This window comes from Ovis canadensis, chromosome 5 (assembly GCF_042477335.2).
Source record: "Ovis canadensis isolate MfBH-ARS-UI-01 breed Bighorn chromosome 5, ARS-UI_OviCan_v2, whole genome shotgun sequence".
Classification (NCBI taxonomy): domain Eukaryota; kingdom Metazoa; phylum Chordata; class Mammalia; order Artiodactyla; family Bovidae; genus Ovis; species Ovis canadensis.
The window spans coordinates 96640727-96664786 of record NC_091249.1 but is presented as its reverse complement, the minus strand read 5'-3'; the positions used below and the strand labels follow the sequence as shown (position 1 = coordinate 96664786).

Below are 24060 nucleotides of genomic sequence, written 5' to 3'. Positions count from 1 at the left end.
GCAGATTCTTAGGAATAGATATTGTCTTCTTTAGGTGATAGGATAGTAGCAACCAAGTAAAACATTCTGATTCCTTTTCATGAATAGTGGAGGTAACACTGACTGTCTAAGATTAGTGTAAACTTATGAACTTCATAATTCCAGGCAGTAGGAGACCGACCATCCCAATAATAACAGTTAATCGAGTACATCATTCCATTGGGGGATTAAAAAACTTTATAACTTTGCAAGTATTGTTTATGAGAGAAAAAAAAAAAACCTTCTTTCTCAGAATGAGATATTTCAGTTGATCTTTATAGAAAACAACACAGAAAATATTTTCCAGAATTCTCAACCTTAACCCAGGGAATTATTTGGAAAAGTTTGGTGTTAATAGCTATAACCCTGGTGCCTTCAGCTCGAGTCTGAATGATAAATCTCCTCACATGTTTTCTTCATTTAAATTTTTTTCCTGAGTTTGACACATGTATAGTGGGAAATTAGGAACTATGACACTACTACCCAGCTTCCTTATGAGACCCCCATCTTCCATGTGACATAGATTCCATATGATCAGAAGTGAAACTGGAAAAGAAGTTAATTATTGCTGTTCTCCATCACTTTCATTGCTCTCTTGTTTTTAATTCTTGGTTTGCATTGGTGACCTTTTCCGTGTTTGGGCAAGCTTCCCCTAAGCTTTTATCCAGGGATTAGGAAGCATTCATTATGCACTCCGTTTGACATGGTCATTACTTAATGTTCACTTAACAAAATTCTACAAGACTAAATTATCACAGTGGGTGAAGGAACAGATGGCCAGCTGGCTGGTATCCATGCCTGCTTTTTTTCATGCTTTCTCGTCTGCCACAAAGAAGTCACATACGAGACCTAAGGAGGCCATGCAAATAGTACCTTGCATGTCCAGCTGTGTTTCAATGTCCTCAGCTATGAAGTCTGGGTAGGCACCCTTCCCATCTTAGTGCTCTGAATTCCTGAGCTCCAGGGCTCTCCCTGCCTCATGATTAGCATGGCAGTCACAGAGGCCAGATTCTGAAAGTGAAAATAGAAATCCTTTCCTCTACCTTCTGTCATTGGCTTTAAAATCAAAACTGCTCTGCTAGATTTCAAAAGAAAGAGCTGTAGTTTTATAGAAAGAGTGCACCTACTTTTAATACCTATGTATAAGATTATCCGCAGTCTGGTATTCTACAAATTACCACAGCCTTCAGCAGAGAAAATTAAACTTGGCTCCAGGCTTAAAATTGGGTTGTCGCAACCTGCTAAGTGTGGATGAGAAAGAGCTACAAATGAAAATGCATCCAACCTCTAAACTTTAGGTTTCTGTTATAGACTGTGAACGGTAGTTTAGAATATATGCTGTTATTCCTAAAATAATTAATAATTTTCAATCATCATGTATTTATGAAGCAGCATTAGAGAATCTAGTGCTTTATCAGAGTCTGTGGGGGTATAAAAGAATACAGGGCGTAGGCATTCCTGTGCAAGAACAGTTTATAACCTCATCAGGGAGACAAGAGAGGCGCATAAAATAATTAGAGAAGGAAGCCGTATACAGTGAGATACTAATCGCATAGTACAGGCAGCAAGTTCAGTAGAAGCCTGAAGAAGGTGAAGAGCTGTCAGAGAAAGATTGATGGAGAACATTGAAATTTTGTAGCTGCTTAGAGACACCATGTAAAACAGTGAGATTGCTTGATGCTTCTGAAACCTGGGCTCAGATTTTTGCTTATAATGGAAATACGCTGGTCTCTGTCTTTTCTCCGTGACCTGTCCTAGTGGCATATAGAAGAGGAAGCAAACAAAGGTGGCTAACGGCAAACGTGAACGATATCTTACCACTTTGTACCACCTGCTAATGTGTATTCTGGAGCTCGAATTGTATTTTGCAATGCATGGTATGTGCATTCTGACAGATGCGCTTTTCAGACAAGTGATTTGCAGACTTCTACTTGGAAACAGCTCCCTGATTTTTAAGGGCTTTTTAAGTAATTAGAAATTATTACGATTTCTGGGCATTACTCAGAGCTGGTTTACTACAATCACTTGAAGCAGAAAGGGATTTTTTTCCCTTCTATGGTTCAAAAAATTATTGAATGTCAGGGTTTTTTTTTTTTCATTTAGATTGGATTGCATTTATGGTTCCTAAAGTTTTAGGGGAAGTTTCACTCTCTTACTCTATTGGCCATGGAAAGAAAATGAAAGCATAACACTGATTATCATGATCGTCCATACTTTAGATACCCATGTTTCCTTTAGATTTTAAAAATGTTTATCCTATTGACCCAAGATTTCAAGGTATACTTAGGTCTTCTATTACTAACTTCAACAATAATAATCATTACTTAATTTCATAGGACATTCTGTAGTTTATAAAAGGATTCTGTATACTATGTTTAATGTTCATAGACATAGTATGCCAAAATTGATGTCCTTTATTTTAGAAAGAAAATAAAAGGGCTAATTATCTTTTGTCTTGTATTTACTATATATTGTTCTGTTAAGGATAATATCACATAATCAGGAAGTAAGTATTATTTGTTGAGTAAAGATGTCCTAAAGTAGCATGTTTTGAAGAATTAAAAAATATATATATGTGCACTGTGACTACACCTGAAGAGACAAATTTCTGTGTGAGTTAAAAGCATTCTGAGCTCGTGGTGGGTTTAGGAAGCTTATTTTGGCATCAGTGCAGGATGGACAGGGGATAAATGGACAGGGGACAAAATGTTAGATGGCTCTATAATAACAGCTGTCGCTTTGTAAACAATAGATCCTTTAGCTCTATTTTGTTAATAATTTTTAAAATCCATACTAATATTAATATTTAATCATATCTATTAATAAAAGAGAAATAACAGATATTGTTATACAAATGATTACATGTATTTATAGAAATAATTGATTTCAATGGATGTTTTCAAATTTGGGCTGGAGAAGACTCTTGAGAGTCCCTTGGACTGCAAGGAGATTAAACCAGTCAATCGTAAAGGAAATTAACCCTGAATATTCATCGGAAGGATTGGTGCTGAAGCTGAAGCTCCAGTACTTTGGCTGCAAGATGCAAAGAGCTGAGTCGTTGGAAAAGACCCTGATACTGGGAAAGATTGAAGGCAAAAGGAGAAGGGGATGGTAGAGGATGAGATGGTTAGACACCATTACCAACTCAATGGACATGAATATGAGCAAACTCCAGGAAATAATGGAGAACAGAGGAGCCTAACCTGCTGTAGTCCATGGGGTCGCAGAGTCAGACATGACTTAGTGGCTGAACAACAACAACATGGAAATAATGTGTATAATGGCTTTCTCTGAGTATGGACTCACCGTGTACTGCCATTGGCAGGCCCAACTCTAGAGTAAATGGATAAAGAATGACTGCCAGAAATCTTAATTCTTTTTTCAGTACTTCCTTCTGTCTTACAGTGACAGGTCCTCCCTGATGCCACCTAAACAGCCACTTCTGCAATTCTCCCTGGGACTGCTAAAAAATTAAACTGCTTTCCTGATCTCCAAAATCATCAAAACTTTTTACCACTCTGTGTGATGAGAGCAAAGTGAAATTAGTTTTAGATAAGCTGGTAATTGTTAATAAATGTGAGTGCTTTGTCAGCCAACTCTAACATTAGATGAGGGTTTCCTTAATCAACTTCTTGGCTACAAGAAAAAACTACTTGGGGACTGTAGTGGTTTGAAGAGTACCTCTCCAAAATTCCTGCCTGCCACGAATCTCAGAACGTGACCTTATTTGAAAACTGAGTCTGTTAGTTTACTGGGACTGCCAAAAACAAAATACCACAGCATGGGTGGCTTCAACAATGGAATGCATTTCCTCAGAGTTTTCGAAGCGCAAGATCAAGGTGTTGGCAGGCTTGGTTTCTCCTGAGCCTTTCTTCCTGGGTTGTCATAGTCACCTTCTTACTTTGTCCTCATGTGACCTTTCCTCTGGTTGTGGTTCATCACTGGTATCTCTTGTATGTGTCCAAATTTTGACTTCTTAGATGGGAGATTGGATTGGGTTATAGCCCATATATATGGCCTTCTTTCACCCTTATTGCCTCTTTAAAGGCTTATCTACAAAGGCAGTTATGTTCTGAGGCTCTGAAGGTTAGGGCTTCAACATGTGAACTGGGGTGGCGGGGAGGGATACAATTTAGCCATCACAGGGGCTTTGCAAATATAAGTAATTAAGGATTTTGAGATGAAATTATCCTGGATTTGGATGGGCCCTGAAGGATGGAGGCAGAGATTGGAGTTATGCTGCTATGGTCCAAGGAACACCAAGAGCCAACAGAAGCTGGAGAAGACAGGAGGGTGTCTGCCTAGTCTCCAGAGGGATAATGGCCCTCCTGACACTTTGACTTCAGACAAAATAAATAACTGTTCTTTGAATCTACAAAGTTTGCAGTAACTTGATAGAGTAGCTCATGGAAACAAGTACAGGGTCCCTAAACCCTTTCTGATCACTAGTTATGTCAGTATTTTCCTTTGGACAGATATGTACAAAGAGAGTCCAATATTAATCCTTGAGAAGAAAGTTTATCAGTAGTGTATTTTTAAAAAATCTCTCTTTAGCTCCAGATTGCAATTTTCATAATCTATTCAAATATTTTATGTTTGAGGAACAATTTGTTCATTTTGCTGATTCTCCCCTTAAATGGAATGCTGCTAAGACACTTCAGTCGTGTCCAACTCTGTGCAACCCCATAGACGGGAGCCCACCAGGGTCCCCCATCCCTGGGATTCTCCAGGCAAGAATACTGGAGTGGGTTGCCATTTCCTTCTCCAGTGCATGAAAGTGAAAAGTGAAAGTGAAGTGAAGTCGCTCAGTCGTGTCCTACTCTTAGCAACCCCATGGACTGCAGCCTACCAGGCTCCTCCATCCATGAGATTTTCCAGGCAAGAGTACTGGAGTGGGGTGCCATTGCCTTCTCTGTTAATTGGAATGGTTTAGATTAACTATAATTTACCTTTCTGAATGCATACAAAATACCCAGAAAATATGGACAGTTTTTTTTTTTTTTCCCTCAAATGGCTGATTTTATAGTTTACATTTAAAAGAGAGGAGGAGGAGAAACCAGGATGAAGAAAAGGAGGAGAAGCAACTAGCGTCAAAAATGATTTGAAAGCATCAATCATGTGAATATTACCAGAATAATTTCTTCTTTTTCAACTAGTTATAGAGTGGCAATGACTCCAAATGAAAACTGCCAAAATGTTCAGACCTTATTAAATGTAAGAGCAACATCATGATATGATTTTAGCATGTTTTTAAGACAGGAATTTGGAGTGAACTTTTGGGTCATAGCTGTTCCTATTTGATTGTACTGCTAGAATAAATGCTGAAACAATGCTCTTTTTGTGACCCAATTGGTATTTCCTTATTACATTCTCTAAAATGTACATTCATTTTTAATATCTAGATGCCAGTGTTTGAAAGCATAATTTGTAAAATTGACTGTGTCTATGTATACATTGTCACAGGAGAGTGTTAGCCTATTTATTTTCTAATAATTCGCTTCCACACTATACGGAATTAATGATTTGGGGCATAGTCTCTAAATGTGTGAAAAACTAACTATCCTACATATATAGAAATCACTTAGACTCTCTACAGTTGGAATTGGGAGAAGGTCAATGCAGAAAAGTAGAAAATCATATATAGATCTGTTGCTTTTGTGAGTTATTAATCTTGTTGACATATTTATATGAGCTTGCATAAAAATGCCTGGAGAGCATGCTGTTGTTCAGTTGTTCATTAATATTGATCATATGCTGTCCCCATTGTGTTAGGAGTTACTTAAAGATTACCTACAAAAGTATTACAGCATTACCGATTTTAAAACTCCCTGATGCCTCTTGTATCTTGAAAGTCCACTTACACTTTCACTGTTAAGAGTGATATTATCAAATATTGTTATCTAATCAGATCATTTCAACTTTTATGAATACTAATCAGAACTGAAGCTCATAACCAGCACTCTGCATACTTCTGTATACCTGTGATAAAAAAAGAAGCAAATTTTTGAAGTAAGAAGGAATTGAGATCATACTTGTTTTTACAAGTTCTGAGTGGTTCAGTAAGACTCATTTGTTTTCAGAATTTGCTCTACTATTAAATTGTTTTCAAAATTATGTATCAGCTATAGATTAGTGCTGACGTTACAAAAAAATGTATCAGGTACCCTAAATATTCCAAAATTTTGACAGCAAAAATTACAGATGTGGTAATATTACAAACATTTGTTAATATGATGTCACAAAGAGAATTATAGAATTAATTTTTCAGAAACTATTACATAAAAAATATTAATACTGAGCACAGTACATTGACAGTAAAAAAGTCATTAAAATTACCTTATAAACTGGATAAGTAAATATTTCCTTGAGTTGTTAGCATCCTCTTGTAGCAGCTGACAATAGTAACTCCACTTAAAACATGTATCACAAATAAGTAACAGAGTACACAGCACATAATAGATGCTTAATAAATGAATATTATGCTGAAATCATGAAAAATAAAGAAAAACACTTTTATGCTGAACAACGTTAGGGTCAGTTTCTTCTTCTCACAGTATGAGAGCAATGTAAATGCTATATGTGATGGTCATTATTTATGTGTGTGAACACCTTAAAATGATACCTACTTACTTTCAGTATCAAAATAGAGAAGATTGTTAGATGGGGAGGAAATATAAAAACAGACAGAAGTTTCCTAGGATCTTTAGTTCTCATATGATTAGTCTGCTTATCATTTGGAGAAAGAAACCTGAAAACTCCTGACACATATTAATTTCACTGATTAACATCAAACACAAATTTTTCTGGCTACATGAAAATTTGGTGAGTTGAAACCTTGGGCTACATTTATCATCTTTATGTACTAACTTATATTCTGATTATTTCATCTTGCTAATGCTTCAAGTGAATGTCTTTATTTACACAGGATTGTTCAATTAGGAGACCAAAACACTATTGATAGGATTGTATAATGTCACATATTTCTCGATTATATATTTGCTAAAGAATTAAGATATGTGTAATCATTGTACATTTAGGGATACAATAATATTATACCTGTGATACTCTAGAAGCTTATACCATATTAGATATATAAATTTAAATAATTTTAACCTTAGAAAGTGTAGAAAAGTTAGACTATCTTAATTATCAATTGAAATGCCAAAAGATATTTATAGCTTATAAATCTTATAAGCTTGAATGGGGTTAGGCAAAAGATATGGTGGTTATCACTCATTATCGCCACACTCTTTTTATTAAAGATATATTGTAAACCTACTGTGTGCCAACCATGACTTACCACAGAGAATTAAGAGTCTAATGGGGGACATGCCATGTAAGCAGTCATTTCAGCACTCTGTCATGAGTTTTCCAAAAGAGTGTGTGTGTGTGTGTGTGTGTGTGTGTGTGTGTGTGTGTGTGTGTTTGTATGTATGCTCAGTCACTCAGTCGTGTCTGACTCTGTGCAACCCCATGGACCATAGCCCACTGGGCTCTTCTGTCCGTGGGATTTTTCTGGCAAGAACACTGGAGTGGGTTGCCATTTCCTTCTCCAAAAGAGTATGTACAAGGCTTATAACATTAGTTTCACAGTACAGTTGTTAGGGACAAAATAGAAAAAGGAAAGAAATCTATATGTTGGCCAGGGTCAGTTTCTTCACAGTGTAAGCAGCAGTATACATATACTAAGTACATTACGAAATAGTAGTGGGGAAATCAAAGAAGGCAATGGCAACCTACTCCAGTGTTCTTGCCTGGAGAATCCCAGGGATGGCGGAACCTGGTAGGCTGCCGTCTATGGGGTCACACAGAGCTGGACAAGACCAACGCGACGCAGCAGCAGCAGCAGCCACAGCAGTGGGGAGATACTCACGTTTGACAGCTTATTTCAAACACAGCTGAAGTGGAATATTGTTAGCATGGCAGAGACTCTCTATATTCATGATATCTAATACACTCTGACCAATTTGCTGAAAATATTTTCATTTAGGAAGGTTTTGGAATCCTGTGTCCTTAGTGAGTACTTGCTAAATTCTGGAAGCATCTATCAAGATTGACTGTATTCATCTACAGATCTGTAACTGGGCAGGAAGTGTAGTTTAATGGAAAGGACTTAGGTTTGTAGTCAGGCAGAATGTGTTAAAAAACAGATCTTGGCTTTTGCAGTTAGACTCACACTTAACCTCTGAGTAAGCCTTTTCGATTTTTTTGCCTATAGAAAAAACCTATGTTCTTAACAAAGTATCGTAAAGAATACTATGTATTTCATGTTGCCTAGCATATAAAGCACTCTTAAAAAGGTTAAATGCTTGCCACCTTTGCTTTATGTCATCTTTGTCATGTAAATGAAAATCACTGAATTTCTTGGAGTAGGAAAAATAACAGCAGCAAACAGCCTTTGTAACAAGTAATCTTTCTCTGAAACCAAGATGCCAGCTAAGGTCAATGATGTCTTTGCAGGTATAAATAAAATGAGCTCCAACTCTCTAACTCCTGTCTTTGGGGAATTCCAGAGGCTACACCAGGATTACTTGATAGACTTTGCCTGTGCCCCCAGGAAATATCTACAAAGTGTCTAAGACTAGATAGCTGTCAGCGCGGTTTTCAGGTTCCTGTATCCACTGGATTCTTGAGTTCCTTGGGCATCGTGTGCTGCAACGCTTCTTCCCTTCTGCCAGGATGAGCCTGATGAATAGCACAGCCCTTTCCCTCCGACTTCCCCCAATTCATACATAGGTCTGTGTATCTAGCAGACTTGGATAGTCCCGCAAAGACAGGTCACATAGTAGCTTTACAAACAAAACTGAATTTTAGGCATCATGGTTTCCTACTAGCGACATTTCTTCCCATATTCCAGCCTCATAGCATACTTCTATGAGCATACCCCCTTGCTCCTTGAAGTTGACTTTCTGTTCTGTTTGCAGGGTCTCTCCTCCGGGATAACCCCCATCCATTCCTAAATCCTTCCTTTATAAGGCAGAGCTTCTGACTCCTCTTCAGCCAAGTTTTACTTTTCCAGAGATGTAGAAGGCTTGATTAAATGTAATCATCCCTTCCAGGCTCATATTTGCTCCTTGTTCTTCCAAGTAACTTCCATTGACCACTTCGCTCGTAATCATATCTTTAACTGCTCCCAAGGACTGGCATTGGCCTTACTATTTCAGTTTGTTTTTTATCCCTCCCTCAGCTTTATAAGTAGAAAGAGCAAGTGTTAGTTGCACAGTCATGTCTGACTCTTTGCAACCCCATGGATTGTAGCCTACCAGGCTCCTCTGTCCATAGAATTCTTCAGGCAAGAATACTGGCGTGGGTAGCCATTACCTTCTCCAGGGTATCAGTAGAAGGAAACATGAAAAATATTTCTTTTCTTTCTGGTAGAAATCATATCGCTCTCTTGTTGGGCCAGAAATAGCTTTATCAATTTTGTTTTTAAAAAGGTTTTTCCTACTAGAGGGAATTCCTCAAACTCAGTTTTCCCCATATTAGTTGAGGTTTTTGTTTTTATTTTTGAGAAATCCTGAATTCTTATTAGGCTTGTTTCCTTATCTGCAAAATTTAAAGATTGGATTGGATGATCTCTAACACTCCTTATTTGTTTAAAATTATATATTTCTTGGGCTTCCCTTGTGGTTCAGCTGATAAAGAATCCGCCTTCAATGCAGGAGACCTGGATTTGATCTCTGGGTTGGGAAGATCCCCTGGAGAAGGCAAAGGCTACCCTCTCCAGTATTCTGTCCTGGAGAATTCCATGGACTGAATAGTCCATGGGATCGCAAAGAGTCAGACATGACTGAGTGACTTTCACTTTCACAAATATTCTTATGTTATAATTTTTTTTTTAGCAATTACATGCATGGCTATCAGTTATGAGTTATTTAAAAACCTGTCATGTATTTTTGTATTTTGCGTGAGTGAACTGATGAGTCAAAGCTCTAATATCACCTTTATTTCATTCTCCCTTCCCCATTTGGCTGATTCTGTAAGGAATGTAGGTTTTAGGGTCACAGATTCTTGGCTTGAGACTGAATGCTTCATTTGTAATGTTCATTTGAGAAATATTATCTAAAATTTCTGACCTACGGTTTTTTTTTTTTTTAAATAAGGTAAATGAGAATAATACAGACAATGACCTCTGCTAGTTGCTGGGAGGAATAAATGAGATTATTTATCTGAAAGTAATTTGTAACTTGTCTGGCATTGTTAATGTTAATTAATTTGAGAGGAGGGAAGAATTAGAAAGTGAGAAAGAAGAGGGGGAAAGGGTTCTGTAGCATGGTTTACATCTCTTGGTGATGGGAGAAAATGGTCCCTGGTATTGCACCTTCTTCCTGTCTCAATCATTGACAACATACTATCTCAAGGGCAGGTGTTAGTTGGTTTAGTTGACCAGTACTGCAAGGCACAAAACTGCCTACTTGAATAACTGTTTTGTTTTTAACCGGTACGGAGATATCTGAAGAAAATTATGGACCCATTGCTTTCTTTGCACTTTTTGAAAGTCAGTGGTACTAAGATCTTGACAGCATAGTTGTCATATTGTTGCCTATTTCATGCATATCTTTATTAAATTATATAATTATTGACTGTCATGGAATGTTAAACTGTACTAAGAGCTGCTGGAGGAGGTAATAGAATTATAAAATATTCCAGAATAGCATTGCCCAAACTCTTAAGGGCTGCCTGTTGTTAACTTTGTGATGATGGTGAATTTCCTTTTCTGTCATTAAGACGTTAAAGGGTTTTGACCCACACTTGACTAGTGTGCCACCTCATGCGAAGAGTTGACTCACTGGAAAAGACTCTGATGCTGGGAGGGATTGGGGGCAGGAGGAGAAGGGGATGACAGAGGATGAGATGGCTGGATGGCATCACTGACTCGATGGATGTGAGTCTGAGTGAACTCCAGGAGTTGGTGATGGACAGGGAGGCCTGGCGTGCTGCAGTTCATGGGGTCACAAAGAGTCGGACACGACTGAGCGACTGAACTGAACTGAACTGAGTAGCGTTCACTGTTGTGCTCTTTTATAGCCTTACCTGATGGAGCTCCCACCCAGTTGGCTCGTTCTCACCATTCTCCTGCCAACACTGTTACCTTCTCTCTAGTCTCTGCCGAAACCACTGGCTTCTCTTCTTCTCCTATGCCCTCCGTGACTCCAGAATTCATCTCTGTATACAGAGTCAGACACTTGGTTTAATAACACTTGCTTTGTTTTTCTAGTGTGTACATCTTAACTTTCTTTTCAGTGATTTTTGTTTCATATAAATATGTTCTAGTCTTTCCAATTTAAAAAAAGGAGGGGGGGCCACAAAATTAGGCAATGCTATATAGTTTGCTTGATCTCTCTTCATCTCCCAGGGAGAGCTTTTTCTTCCTTCAACTTGTCTCTTCTTCACAACATCCAGTGTGGATTCTGCCATGAGTCATTCAGCATCCTCCAAGAAACCAGCTATTAAACAGAATTAGAGAGGCAAAGGTTTATTAGGGGGAATAGCTGTGATGGACACGAGAGAGAAAGCACAAGAGTAGATAGGACGAGCCTTCAGACTGACACAAGCCTGTAGGCTCTGAAGTAAGGAAAGGACAGAAGGGTTATTGCAAAGAAAACAATATTCTTGGATGCTATGCCAGTTGAAAAAGAATCACAGCCATACCAAAGGAGTACCCCCCAGGCAAGAATGTGCAGTAGAGGAGTCCCAGGTTCAGGCAGAACTGATTCAGCTGTATACTCCCAGAGGTGGAGCACCACACTTCTGTTGACTCTCAACAGAGGTACCAGTTGAGGTATTGGTACCTCAATAGAGGTACCAGGTACCAGTCATTCTGGTGAAGTTACTTTTTCAAGGCTCAAAAATAACTCTCTGTCTCTTCTCTATCTTTGCAAGTTTCAATGAGCTACTTCCTATACATTGGCAAAAATTGGAGTTCTCTTGAAGTATGCCCCACCACAAACTCACAAATAGTCAATAAAAGTATTGCTACCAACCATCCACTTCACTTGGCCAATGTGGTTACAATGACTTTTAAGTTTATGCTACTTTCACCAGCAGGGTACAAGAAGTCTTGCATGTTCTTAACTCTAGAAATTGCCATTCACTATTGCATTTTAAACATGCAGAGGAGATTTTCAAATCTGGAACCTTAGTAACATTGTTTTACTTAGTGCTGATACTTTGTGAATGTTTGATATGTGTCTGTTCGGGGTATTTTATATGTATGGATTCTTTTCCTCTCTGTCATTGCCTTTTGAGGTAGATTGTATTATTATAGTCTTGACATTTCACAGAAGATGATACTGAGGTATAGAGAGGTTAATTAAATCATCCAAGACCACATGGCTAGAAAGTGGTGAAACCAGTGTTCAAGCCCAGGCCATTGGTCTCCAGAGCCCTGACAGCTTCTGCATTTCCTGTAGCACTAATATCCAGAACACTTTTCTCCGTAAAATTGTTAAGTGCAAAGTGTTGACCCGGTGTCTACTTTAAAGCGTATGTATCATGTAGCAATATTGCCTTCTGTCTTTCAGGCCCCTGCACTCCTAATCCATGCCATAACGGAGGAACCTGCGAAATAAGCGAAGCGTACCGAGGAGACACATTCATAGGCTACGTTTGTAAATGTCCCCAAGGATTTAATGGGATTCACTGTCAGCACAGTAAGTCATCCACAGTCTTTGTGCTTTTATTATCATTGATTGCAAAGTATGCGGGTCATTATCATTCTTGTTTGGAGTAGAATGATAGAATCTTTGAGCCTGCTTCTCTCCCACTGGATACACCATATCCCCAGCCGAGGACTTATCCCTAGTCTGTGTTTCTATTCTCCCAAGGGTGTGGGAAGCTAGCAATCTTCTATCAACCCTTTTCACTGTCGTTCGGCCATACTTGCAAAATGCTGCTTTTGTATTGATCTCATATCTATGTCTTTCTTTCACATGTGTCCTAAAGCTATATTCTTCAAGCTTCCCAGACATTTTTTTGTTTGGCTTCAGAGATGATACCTAAAAGAGAAAACTGCCCACTCTGTCTTTTCTATAAGCTAGTTTTCTCCATCTCACATGTTAGCATTTTTAGTGTGAAAATCTTTGAAAGTTCCAAAAGGGTGTTATCTGCACTTCTCTGTTTTATTCTTGTTCTTGTTTATCCTGAAGTTAAACAAAATTTGTCCACTTGTGATGATTTCTTCTTAGAAGTATGACTCAGCATTATTGTCCTTCTAAGTATTTCTAACAGTAAGAATATGCCTTTGTATACTCTCACCCTCTTTGTCTTAGAACCCTGTTGCATAGGGAAAAAAAATAGTTCAGATGTTATGCCCTTAGGTGCAAACCCTCCCTCTAGACACTGGGCAATATCCCATTATGGAAACTTTGTTCTCATTTCAAGGGGGAATTCGGTGTAGTGTGTGTGCTCCATGCAGGCAGCCCTTAATTGAGAGGCTCAGGTAGGTTGGCCAGACTGAGGAAACTCTGGATACTGCTCTGACACTATGTCACAAATCTTTGGAAATAAGTAGGATTAGTAATATCCTCTTTAGGTGATCAGGGGAATGTCAAGGCAGTCAAGATTCTGAGCTCAAATCCCTGTCTTTCCTGAAATGTTTTGTGATATTCATGTATAAAGGCTGAGCAACGATTCTATAACAAGGAAAAATCAGCCATGGTGACTTTGAACTCAGCCTGAGAAAAATCACGAGCTTCTCATTCCTTGTTGGTGATTGAACCCAGTTACAAGCAGTGTACGTATTACAATGGGCTGTATTATAACAGGCCTGTACAGAAATTCCACACGTTCCTGGCCATTGCAGGTCTCCAGAGAAGTACACAATGTTCTCAAAGTCTCAGAGCCAGGGTGCACTCTATAATTTTTTGCTGGTGGTTTAAAGTCTGGCTCTGACTGACAGACTCAATTTTTCCTTACTCATTCCTCACACCATGGGCTTAATCATCACTGTGGTGTTCATGGCCCATGTATTCACTGCCCACTCCAGGCCACTTGCCATCCCCGCATTCCTCTCCCTCTGGTCAATACCCTATGCTTCAAGACTCAGGTCCTGGAAGACCTTAAACGCATGCTTAAGGTTTATGGGAAACTGGAGGCTGAGGAATTCAATTTAGAAGTGGGATTTTGTGAGCTAAACAAACTGGTGCCTCTTCTCTGAAGTGCGTCATTATTAGAAGTAGCAGAGAATGGAGGGGGAAAGGACGGGATTTGGAATCAGAGACCTGGATTTGAGACCTGACTTCTAAGTTATTGGATAAGTGGAGACAGTCACTTGACCTTTCTGTGCTTGAAGACATAGAAATAGAGGAGTCAAACTAGAAATAAATGATCTTTGGTTCATACAGGATAGAAGAGTATTATGGTTAAATGGGTAGCTTGCTTACTGTACATAGGTTATCAAGTCTCCGTCTTTATAGATAAAATTGAAATGGATTATATATTGGGAAAGCAAATTTCAAAGTGCTGGAAGCACTGAGAGTTTTTCCAAGTGGGATAAACAGAAAAATAAACAAACAAAGCAGCTCTTTACTTCCTTGCAAGAACTGCTAGGGAATTGTGTGTTTTTCATAGTGGTAAGAGTTTTATGGCCTAGAACTTTGCTATTCAAAGTGTAGTCATGCGTCAGCATTGCCTGGAAGCTTGTTGGGAATGAAGATTGCCAGGTGCCACCTCAAACCAACTAAATCAGAAACTGTATTTCAAAATGATCCCATTCCCAGTTGACTCCCACACATGTTGAAGCTTGAGAAATACTGCACAAGACTTTCAGTAGCTAAACCTAGTCATCTTGTAGGTTAAGGTAGCAGTTCTGCATTCAGATACATAACCATGCGTTATAGGCAAAATATTTATTATGTTTTGGCTAATAAAAGCTATATTGAAAATCAATGAAAATGAAAGATAGACCAACATAATATGAACATTTCATTTGGGAAAAGAATTGAAAACAATTCTTCAGACTTCCATGTATAGGAGGGCTTATTAATTTAGTTCTGTGTGACAGATTGTGAAGTAAATATCTTTGAGAATATAGCTTAATAGCTAAAGAATTTTAAGTTTTATGATACAGGAGTGACAAATACATAGTTTAGTATAACAACTATTTTGTCACTGTTACAAATTAGAAGAAAGGTTTCTAGTGTTAGCATTAACATTATATATGCATTTTAAAAAATTAGATTTTGGCTTTAAGAACAGTTCTAGGTTTGCAGAAAAACTGAGCAGAGAGTACAGAGTTCCCAAATATCCCTCCTCCTCTGTAGTCTTCTCTGATATTAAATTCTTCCATTAATATGGTATATTTGAGCCATGAGGTTTCACTTGGTGGCTCAGTCCAAAAAGAATTCACCTGCAATGGAGGAGATCCAGGTTTGATCCCCATAGCCCTCCCAAATTCCTTTTCGGCTTCCCTGGTGGCTCAGATGGTAAAGAATCTGCGTAAAATGCAGGAGACTCAGGTTCGAACCCTGGATTGGGAAGATCCCCTGGAGAAGGGCATGGCAATGCATTCCTGTATTCTTGCCTGGAGAATTCCCTGGACAGAAGAGTCTGGCAGACTGCAGTTCATGCGGTCACAAAGAGTCAGCAACAACTGCGTGATTAACAATTTTTAACACTTTGTTGAAATTGATGAACGGATATTCATATATTAAGTAAAGTCCATGGTTTACATTAGGATTTGATGTTGCATTGTACAGTTCTGTGGATTTAAAAAAAATGCATATCATGTGTCCTCCAAAGCCTTATACAGAATAGTTTCACTAACCTAAAAATCTCTGTGCTCTGTTTATTCATTCCTCTCTCCTTACTCCAAACCCCTGGCAATCACTCATTCTTTTTTTTTAACTCTGTGATCTTGCCTTTTCCAAAACGTCATACAGTTGGAATTCTAGAGTATAGCTGGAATCATATAGTATGTAGGCTTTTCAGACTAGCTTGTTTTACTTAGCAGTATGTATTTAAGTTTCCTCCATTTTCTTTTGTGACTTGATAGCTCTTTTGCTTTTAACCAGTGAATAATATTCCACTTTAGGGATGTACTACAGTGTGTTCATTCATTCACCTATTAAAGAACATCTTATTAATAGTTATTCTCCTTTTGGCAATTATGAATAAAGTTGCTATAAACATTCATATGCAGGTTTTTGTGTGGACTTGAGTTTTCATGTCTTTACTTGACTAAAGACCCAGGAGTGCAATTCTTATGGTTAAGAGCACATTTAGTTTGGTCAGAAACTGCCCTGTTGCCTTCCACAGAGGCTGTGATATTTTGTATGCTTGTCAGCAACGATTGAGAATTTCCTTCTCTTACAAGCACTGGTTGTTGTCAGTGTTTTGTATTTTAGCCATTACAAATGCTTTTTTGATAATGAAAATAGCGTGAGGTTATAACTTTAGAAGACATATTGATTAGTATTGGTTTTTAATATAGAATTATCAAATTGTATGTTTTTTAAATATCATGTTAATGTGTACATGTACGTATATATGCATGTATATGTATATATATATATATTTATGTTTGTATGTATATATGTGTGTGTGTGTGTAAATTATAGGATAAAATGAATCCCAGAATGTCTAAGAGTTGAAAGTTTGAAAGGCATTTTTAAGCAAGCACTTTTCTGGTGAGAACTGCATTTTGGGCTGGCTAGAAGTAATCATATTTTATTTGTTGCCTAGTTACAAATCTAATGCCTTAGGGGAGAACTCTTTCTTTAGTCTCAGAATTCTTTGCCCATCTTACCACTGAAGGCATTCTCTGAGTTCTTCCATACCTGTGCATGGCTTTGGAACCTTCAGTTTCTTTTAAAAGAACAAGTTTTATTGGTTCCTATTTTTTGAGGAAGAGTTGATCTGGGTGCCCTCCAAGCCCTAAAAAAAAAAAAAGAAAGAAAAGAAAAGTTAAAGCAGGCCCTTGTTATCAGATTAGCTCAAGATAATATTGAATCCCTTATCACACTGATAAAATTGACCAGAAAACACCACAGAATCTAAAACTTTCCTCTTTGTGTATCTGTGCTTAGTAGATTCTGTTGTGTCCGACTCTTTTAATCCTATGGACTGTAGCCTGCCAGGCTCCTCTGTCCATGGGATTCTCCAGGAAAGAATACTGGAGTGGGTTGCCATGTTCTTCTCCAGAAGGTCTTCCTGACCCTGGAATTGAACCCACATCTCCTGCAGCTCCTAAATTGCAGGTGAATTCTCTACTGCTGAGCCACCGGGGAAGCCCTTTCCTCTGTGTACATTATGCAAAATGTTGTAAACCAGTTTGGTCTTAGTTTTATACTATCGACTAGTACATTCATACATTCAACAGATACTTATTGGGGACATGAGTCATTTTACTTTTTTAACATATGTTTCACTTTTCTCAGAGTTAGCTAATGGTATTTGCTGTTTTGACAATCACTGTTAACTGGATTAATTACATATTTGGCAATTACATATGGTGGACGCTTTAACCTCTGGTGGCTACCAGGGAAGTAGTGCTTGTTAAACAGAATCTGATTCCTCTTCAGCTCTACTGAATCACAGTCTTCGGTTGGTATCCTGGATACAGTTAAAAGCATCCATATGATCCTTAAGTGAATCAAGCTTCAGGACTACTGGCTAAAAGAATGACCTGTAATTTCCAAATTGTTTGGAAGGAAGCTTGTTTTCAGGGAGAGAACTCTGGATTAGACCTGGGTTTCTGATGCAGTTTTATTTTGATCAATTGATGAAGACTCAGTTAGCATTTAATGTTTCTTTGCTTCAGCTTTCTTATCTGATGATTCAGTTCAACTCAATAGACACAGAGAACTTCATACTGTATTAGCTGCCAGAAATAACACGGTTATAAAAAGTAGAATTGATAATCCTTTGTCCTGCTTCACTAAGTAGGATATTTGTTAGAACCATATGAGAAGTTTTAGAACATACTTTACATATCTTAAAGGATAGCATATTCTGAATGGATGAATATTTTAAAATATAATGCTTAGTCCTATTGGTCTTTAATTTTTCCCTTCTCTTAAAGTTTTTTCAATTGTAAAAAAAAAGAGTTGTGGCTCAGGGGGAAGGGTAAATTGGAGCTTTATCCTTTTCTATTTTAAATTCCTCTTACATCCTTAATTCTAATAGGTAATTATTATTTTCTTAAATTATTCTTTCTAATTTTAGCTTGATGACCTCTTTATTTTAGCTTGCCCACTAGAGGATCAATTTGTCCTGATTAAAGTATTCACTTCAAAACTGTGTGGAAACTTAGCCTGAAGTTATTACTGACACCTGCAAGCTATAGAATTACAGTGCTAACTAAAGACCTCTAAGGAAACTTTCAAAATAGACTTGCCTCCAACCCCAAAAGATTTCTGACTATAGATTGAGAATTCAGATTTTTCTGTTCGCTGAGGACTTCACAAGTCAACGTTAGCCCCCTTAACTCTATAAGCCAAATGTTTGCAAAACTCGATGTGCATATGAATCGTCAAGGAGTACAGAAATATATACAAATTCCTCTTGCTCATCCATAGAGATCCCAGTTTAATAGAGGTAATTTTGTACTCAGGTCTGTCTATTAACAATTACCCTAGTGAAACTGACACAAATGATTCTAGAACACTGGTTCTCACCTTGGTTGCACATTAGAATCACCTGGGGACTTATGAAAAATACTGATGCCTGACTTCCACCCCAGAGATTCTGATTTAATTGGTCTGGGGTATGGTCTAGGCATTAGGAGTTTTAGAAACCTCCCAAGATGATTCTAATGTGCAGCCAAGTCTGGGAATCAGTGTTCTAGAACCATACTGTGAAGAATTACTATGTCTTAAAGATACCAAGAAGAGAAATACTCAAAAAGAAACAGAGCTTAGGATAGACAAATGTACCTGCACACTACATGCATAATCAGGCAACCTTATTGAATTTTTTTCTTTTAACCTTTACTTAAAATATAGGAAATCATCTTACAGCAAGAACCCTCAACTGATTGAAATAATCAGGCCAAAGGAAGACATTAACTTACTGTACTTAAAATATGTTACCCTTTAATCCATCTGCAGTAGTCAGAGTTCCAAGGCATTTTCATTTTCTTGTTTTCAGTCTTTTTAGAAGCCTCACAAAGAGCACTGTCCTGGCAGAGAAATGCAATAGATGTTTGCACTGAAACACTATTCAAATATAGACATAATCTGAGATTTTTTGCCATGAAATTTTCAGATATTGTTGAACTCAAAATATTTGAAAATCACTCCTTCATATGACAGTTAAACATTTTTTTCCTGTTAACTATTGAAAGAAATTTGATTGTCAGGAAACCATAATTCTGAACAAAAATATGTTAAGCAAAATGTGCCAGAAAGATTAGACTCATGAAGGTGATGTATTTGTGCTAATAGATGTGACCTAAAACAGATTCACTTATGATTTTATAAAGAATCTCTCTGGTAATAGAGATAGTACCACAAATACAGCTTAAAAAAGAAATCTGTTGCATGTAATCCAAACTTCCCAGGCCTGTCAGCTTATAAGGATGTTAACTTTGATTTCCAAATTCCTGTTGCCCTTTGCTACCATTTTCTAATGTCATTTGCCCTGGTGGGGCCTCATTCTCACCCGAATTCTTCCTCACTCAGGCTAGGAGTTTATTTATTTATGGATTTGACAAGTGATTTTTGAAAGCTTACTTACTTTCTTCAGGCTGCCACATGCTTAGGAATGAGTACAAGCTCCCTGGCCTTGCCCCTGGTTCCACCTTGAAAATGTTGCTAAGGGGCCGGCTGCTTTTTCCTGTGGCAACCCAGGCACCTGAAATTGCACATGGTCTGAGGAACCATCAGACTGAGATGAGCCATTTTAAGGACATTGGGTTCAACCATGTTCCCTGAGACCGGAGGGTCACAGGACTTTTCCCAGAGCCTCGCATGTCTCTTTATGGATGTAACCACTCAACCTCCTGCCCTAACTGCTGCTTCTTTCTTTTTGTTTTTAACTGAGGTACAGTGGATGAATAACAGTATATTCATATCAGGTATACAGCACTTTTTTTCTTGTGATGAAAACTTTTGAAATCTGCTCTTAGCAACCTTTAAATATGGAATACAGCATTAAAACTATAGCCATCATGCTGTGCATGACATCCCCAGCACTTATTTATCTTTTGACCCCCTTGATACATTTCACCCTCTCCTCCACCCCGCTGCCTCTGGCAACCAACAGTTTTGTTCTGTTCATCTCAAGCGGTGGTGATTGTTATCCTTGTGTATCTGAAGATATCATCAGTTTCCACAGGTTGAGAGCTCAGTACCACAAAACTGCCCCTTCCCCACTCCAGATACCAGTGGAACATAGTAGGTCTCCAGGTTGCAACAACTGCTGTCAGATTTTGCTGCAAATGTGATGTTCCCTCTTACAGTTCTCTTAATTTGCACAGATCTCAGGAAAACACTTGCTTATACTGACATTAATTTTGCCATGAAATATTCAGATATTGTCAAACTCAACATATTTGAAACTCTCTACATTAAGTGACAGTTCAACAGTTTTTCCTGTTACCTATTAAAAGAAAGTTGATTGTCAGGAAACCGTAAATTCTGAACCAACATGTGTTAAATAAGATCAGACCATAGTTTCTCAGACCATGAGCAGTTTCTGGTGCCTGGGTCACCAGAGGAGAAAGCAGCCAACCCTCTAGTGATATTCTCAAGGTGAAACTGAGAGCAGAGCCACAGAGCTGGTGCTCATCCCTAAGGAGTCCATGTAAGCAAGCATTAAGTATGCAGGCAAAATTATTAGAGGGTGTGATAAAGGATACAGGTGGAAGACTAGATGGAGAGATACACGGCCGAGGTCTTTGAGGGCCCTGAGCACAGGAGCTTCTCTCTGTAAATTGGGCTATGTCACCTTCCCAGTAAGATATGTTCCCCAACCTGGAAGTTCTCTGAGCCCCGAACCTTTGGGATTTTTATCAGGGCTTCCTCATGTAAGCATGCTTGGTCATTAATTCTACTTTCAGCCCTTGTCCCAGGATGGAGGGCAATGCTAAAAATATCAAGCTTCTGATCATGGTTTGGTGTTTATGTAATCATCCATCATCCAAGAGAGCACCTAGTCTTGCCTCATTAGAACAAAAGACAGTCCTAACACCCAGGAAACTATAAAGGTTTCACAGGAGCTGTGTACCAGGAACAAGGGGAAGATACTGAAATAACCAAGTCCATGGTGTCATAGGACTTCCATTCTAATAGGAAAAAAAATAATTAAATAGAATATAGGCATTTACCATATGGCTCAGCAATTGAACTTTTGAGCATTTATCCCAGAGAGATAAAACCTTCAGTTCAGTTCAGTTCAGTCGCTCAGTCATGTCTGATTCTTTGCGACCACATGGACTGCAGCACGCCAGGCCTCCGTGTCCATCACCAATTCCTGGAGTTTACTCAGACTCATGTCCATTGAGCTGGTCATGCCATCCAACCATCTTATCCTCTGTCATCCCCCTCTCCTCCACCCTCAATGTTTCCCAGCATCAGGGTCTTTTCCAGTGAGTCAGTTCTTCACATCAGGTAGCGAAAGTATTGGAGTTTCAGCTTCAGCATCAGTCCTTCCAGTAAATATTCAGGACTGATTTCCTTTAGGATGGACTGGTTGGATCTCCTTGCAGTCCAAGGGACTCTCAAGTGTCTTCTCCAATACCACAGTTCAAAAGCATCAATTCTTCAGTGCTCAGCTTTCTTTATAGTCCAACTCTCACATCCATACAGGACTACTGGAAAAACCATAGTCTTGACTAGATGGACCTTTGTTGACAAAATGATGCCTCTGCTTTTTAATATGCTGTCTAGGTTGGTTATAACTTGTCTTCCAAGGAGCAAGCGTCTTTTTGTTTCATGGCTGCAGTCACCATTTGCAGTGATTTTGGAGCCCAAAAAAATAAAGTCAGCCACTGTTTCCACTGTTTCTCCATCTATTTACCATCCAGTACCCTCTCAGTCAGTCTCTCCCACCAGGAAGCTTCCATAAGCCTCTTATCCTTCATCAGAGAGGGCAGACAGACTGAAAACCACAATCACAGAAAACTAACCAATCTAATCATACAGACCACAGCCTGGTGTAATTCAATGAAACTATGAGCCATGCCTTGTAGGGCCACCCAAGACGGTTGGGCCATAGTGGAGAGTTCTGACAAAATGTGGTCCACTGGAGAAGGGAATGGCAAACCACTTCAGCATTCCTGCCTTGAGAACCCCATGAACTGTATGAAACAGCAAAAAGATAGGACACTGAAAGATGAACTCCCCAGGTCGGTAGGTGCCCAGTATGCTACTGGAGATCAGTGGATGAAACCTTAAATTCACACAAATGTCTGTATGTGAATGTTCATAGCAGCTTTTTTGGTAATAACCAAAACCTTAAATTGGCCCATATATTCTTCAATAGGTGAATGACTAAACAAAAACTAGTATATACATACCATGAAATGCTTAGTATTCAGAAATGAAAAGGAAGGTACAGTTGATAAACACAATTTAAGTAAATCTCCTGGAAATTAAGCTGAGTGGGAGGAAATGCTAATTCCCAGAGGATACCTATAGGATGATTCCAAATAAAACATTTTGAAATGACAAAATTTTGGAAAAGGAGAATCGATTTTCAAGTTAGGGAGGGAATAGAGGAAGGTGAGGTGGTCTTAAAAGGACAACATGAGGTATCCTTGCGGTGTTGGAACTAGTCTATGTATTGAACAGAATGATAGATACACACACCTACCTATGTGATAAAATTGTGCAGAATTGCTTATATATACACAAATGAGTATTAAGTAAAACTGGTGAAATCTGAATATTTTAATTGTGCTTTTATATTACAGCTTTGTAAATTGTTAGCCGTTGTGAACTAGGTAAAATGTATACAGTATTTTCTGCAGGATTTTTTTATAAATACATTTGAATCTTTAATTATTTTAATAGAAGTTTAATTATAAAATATATATATTATATAACATATATAGTAACATGTAATGTCAACAATAGCAATGATGTATATTATAAGGAAACGGTCTAAGGAGCAGAGGTTTTTGAGTGATGTTTTAGAGCATGTCCAAAATTTTCTCCCAGGAAGTGACACTTGAGTAGAGATGTGAATGAACTCGGGGGTCAGCCAAGTAAACCAGAGGGAGTAGCAAGTGCTTGGTCCTAAGCGGGGTGTGTTCTTGGAGCACAATGAATGATGAGAAGGGGAGGCAGAAAGGCAGCGCCAGACTGGCGCTAGATCAGGGTAGTGCCTTTTAGGCATAGACTAGACTTTTTGTGGTATTGAAATTATGGAAAAAAATCTTTGGAGAGTGGAGAGCAAAAGAGTACATTAATTCACTTGTTTGGAGAATGACTCTGATCACTGGTGAAGAACAGGCTCTGTTGGAGGCAAGATGATGGTGGCTAGGACTGAGGGTGTAATGAGGAGTTGAGCTGAACAACATGAGATTTGGAAAATTATTTCAAGTGGCTGACACTGAGGTTGTAAATACTTGGTTTCTAACTAATTTAAATAGCATTTTAATTATTGTTTGAACTTAATTTCTTGTCATGAACTTGCCAGTATGATATATTGTTATATTTTTCATTACGCCTTGTTACTGATGTTTGTTTCTAGCCTTTAACAGTATCATTAAGATAGAATCTAGAATTTTAAACAAAAAACGTATTATATACACATATGTATATACATATATAATCAATGGGGACTTTCCTGGCGGCTCAGCGGTAAAGAATCTACCTGCCAGTGCTGGAGGTGTGGGTTCAATCCCTGAGTCAGGAAGATCTCCTGGAGGAGGAAATGACAATTTTCTCTAGTATTCTAGTATTCTTGCCTGGGAAATCCTATGGACAGAGGATCCTGGTGGGCTACAGTCCATGAGGTCGCAAAAGAGTTGGACATGACTTACCAACTGAACAGCAACAATGATCACTTTATCTTTCACATTAGCTGAGTCTTAATAGTATAGTACAATATATTTTAAGGAAAACATTATAACAGAAGTAATACATAAATCAAGAC

General features: G+C 38.3%; 1 protein-coding gene across 2 annotated transcripts in view; it reads left to right on the top strand.

Moving 5' to 3' along the window:
- Window positions 1-24060, top strand: part of EDIL3 (EGF like repeats and discoidin domains 3) — a 476676-nt gene that overhangs the window by 205580 nt on the left and 247036 nt on the right. For both annotated transcript variants that reach the window (XM_069592585.2, XM_069592586.2), the window contains one exon: window positions 12543-12671. In XM_069592585.2, the coding sequence (XP_069448686.1) occupies window positions 12543-12671 (129 nt within the window). The remainder of the gene's footprint in view (window positions 1-12542; window positions 12672-24060) is intronic.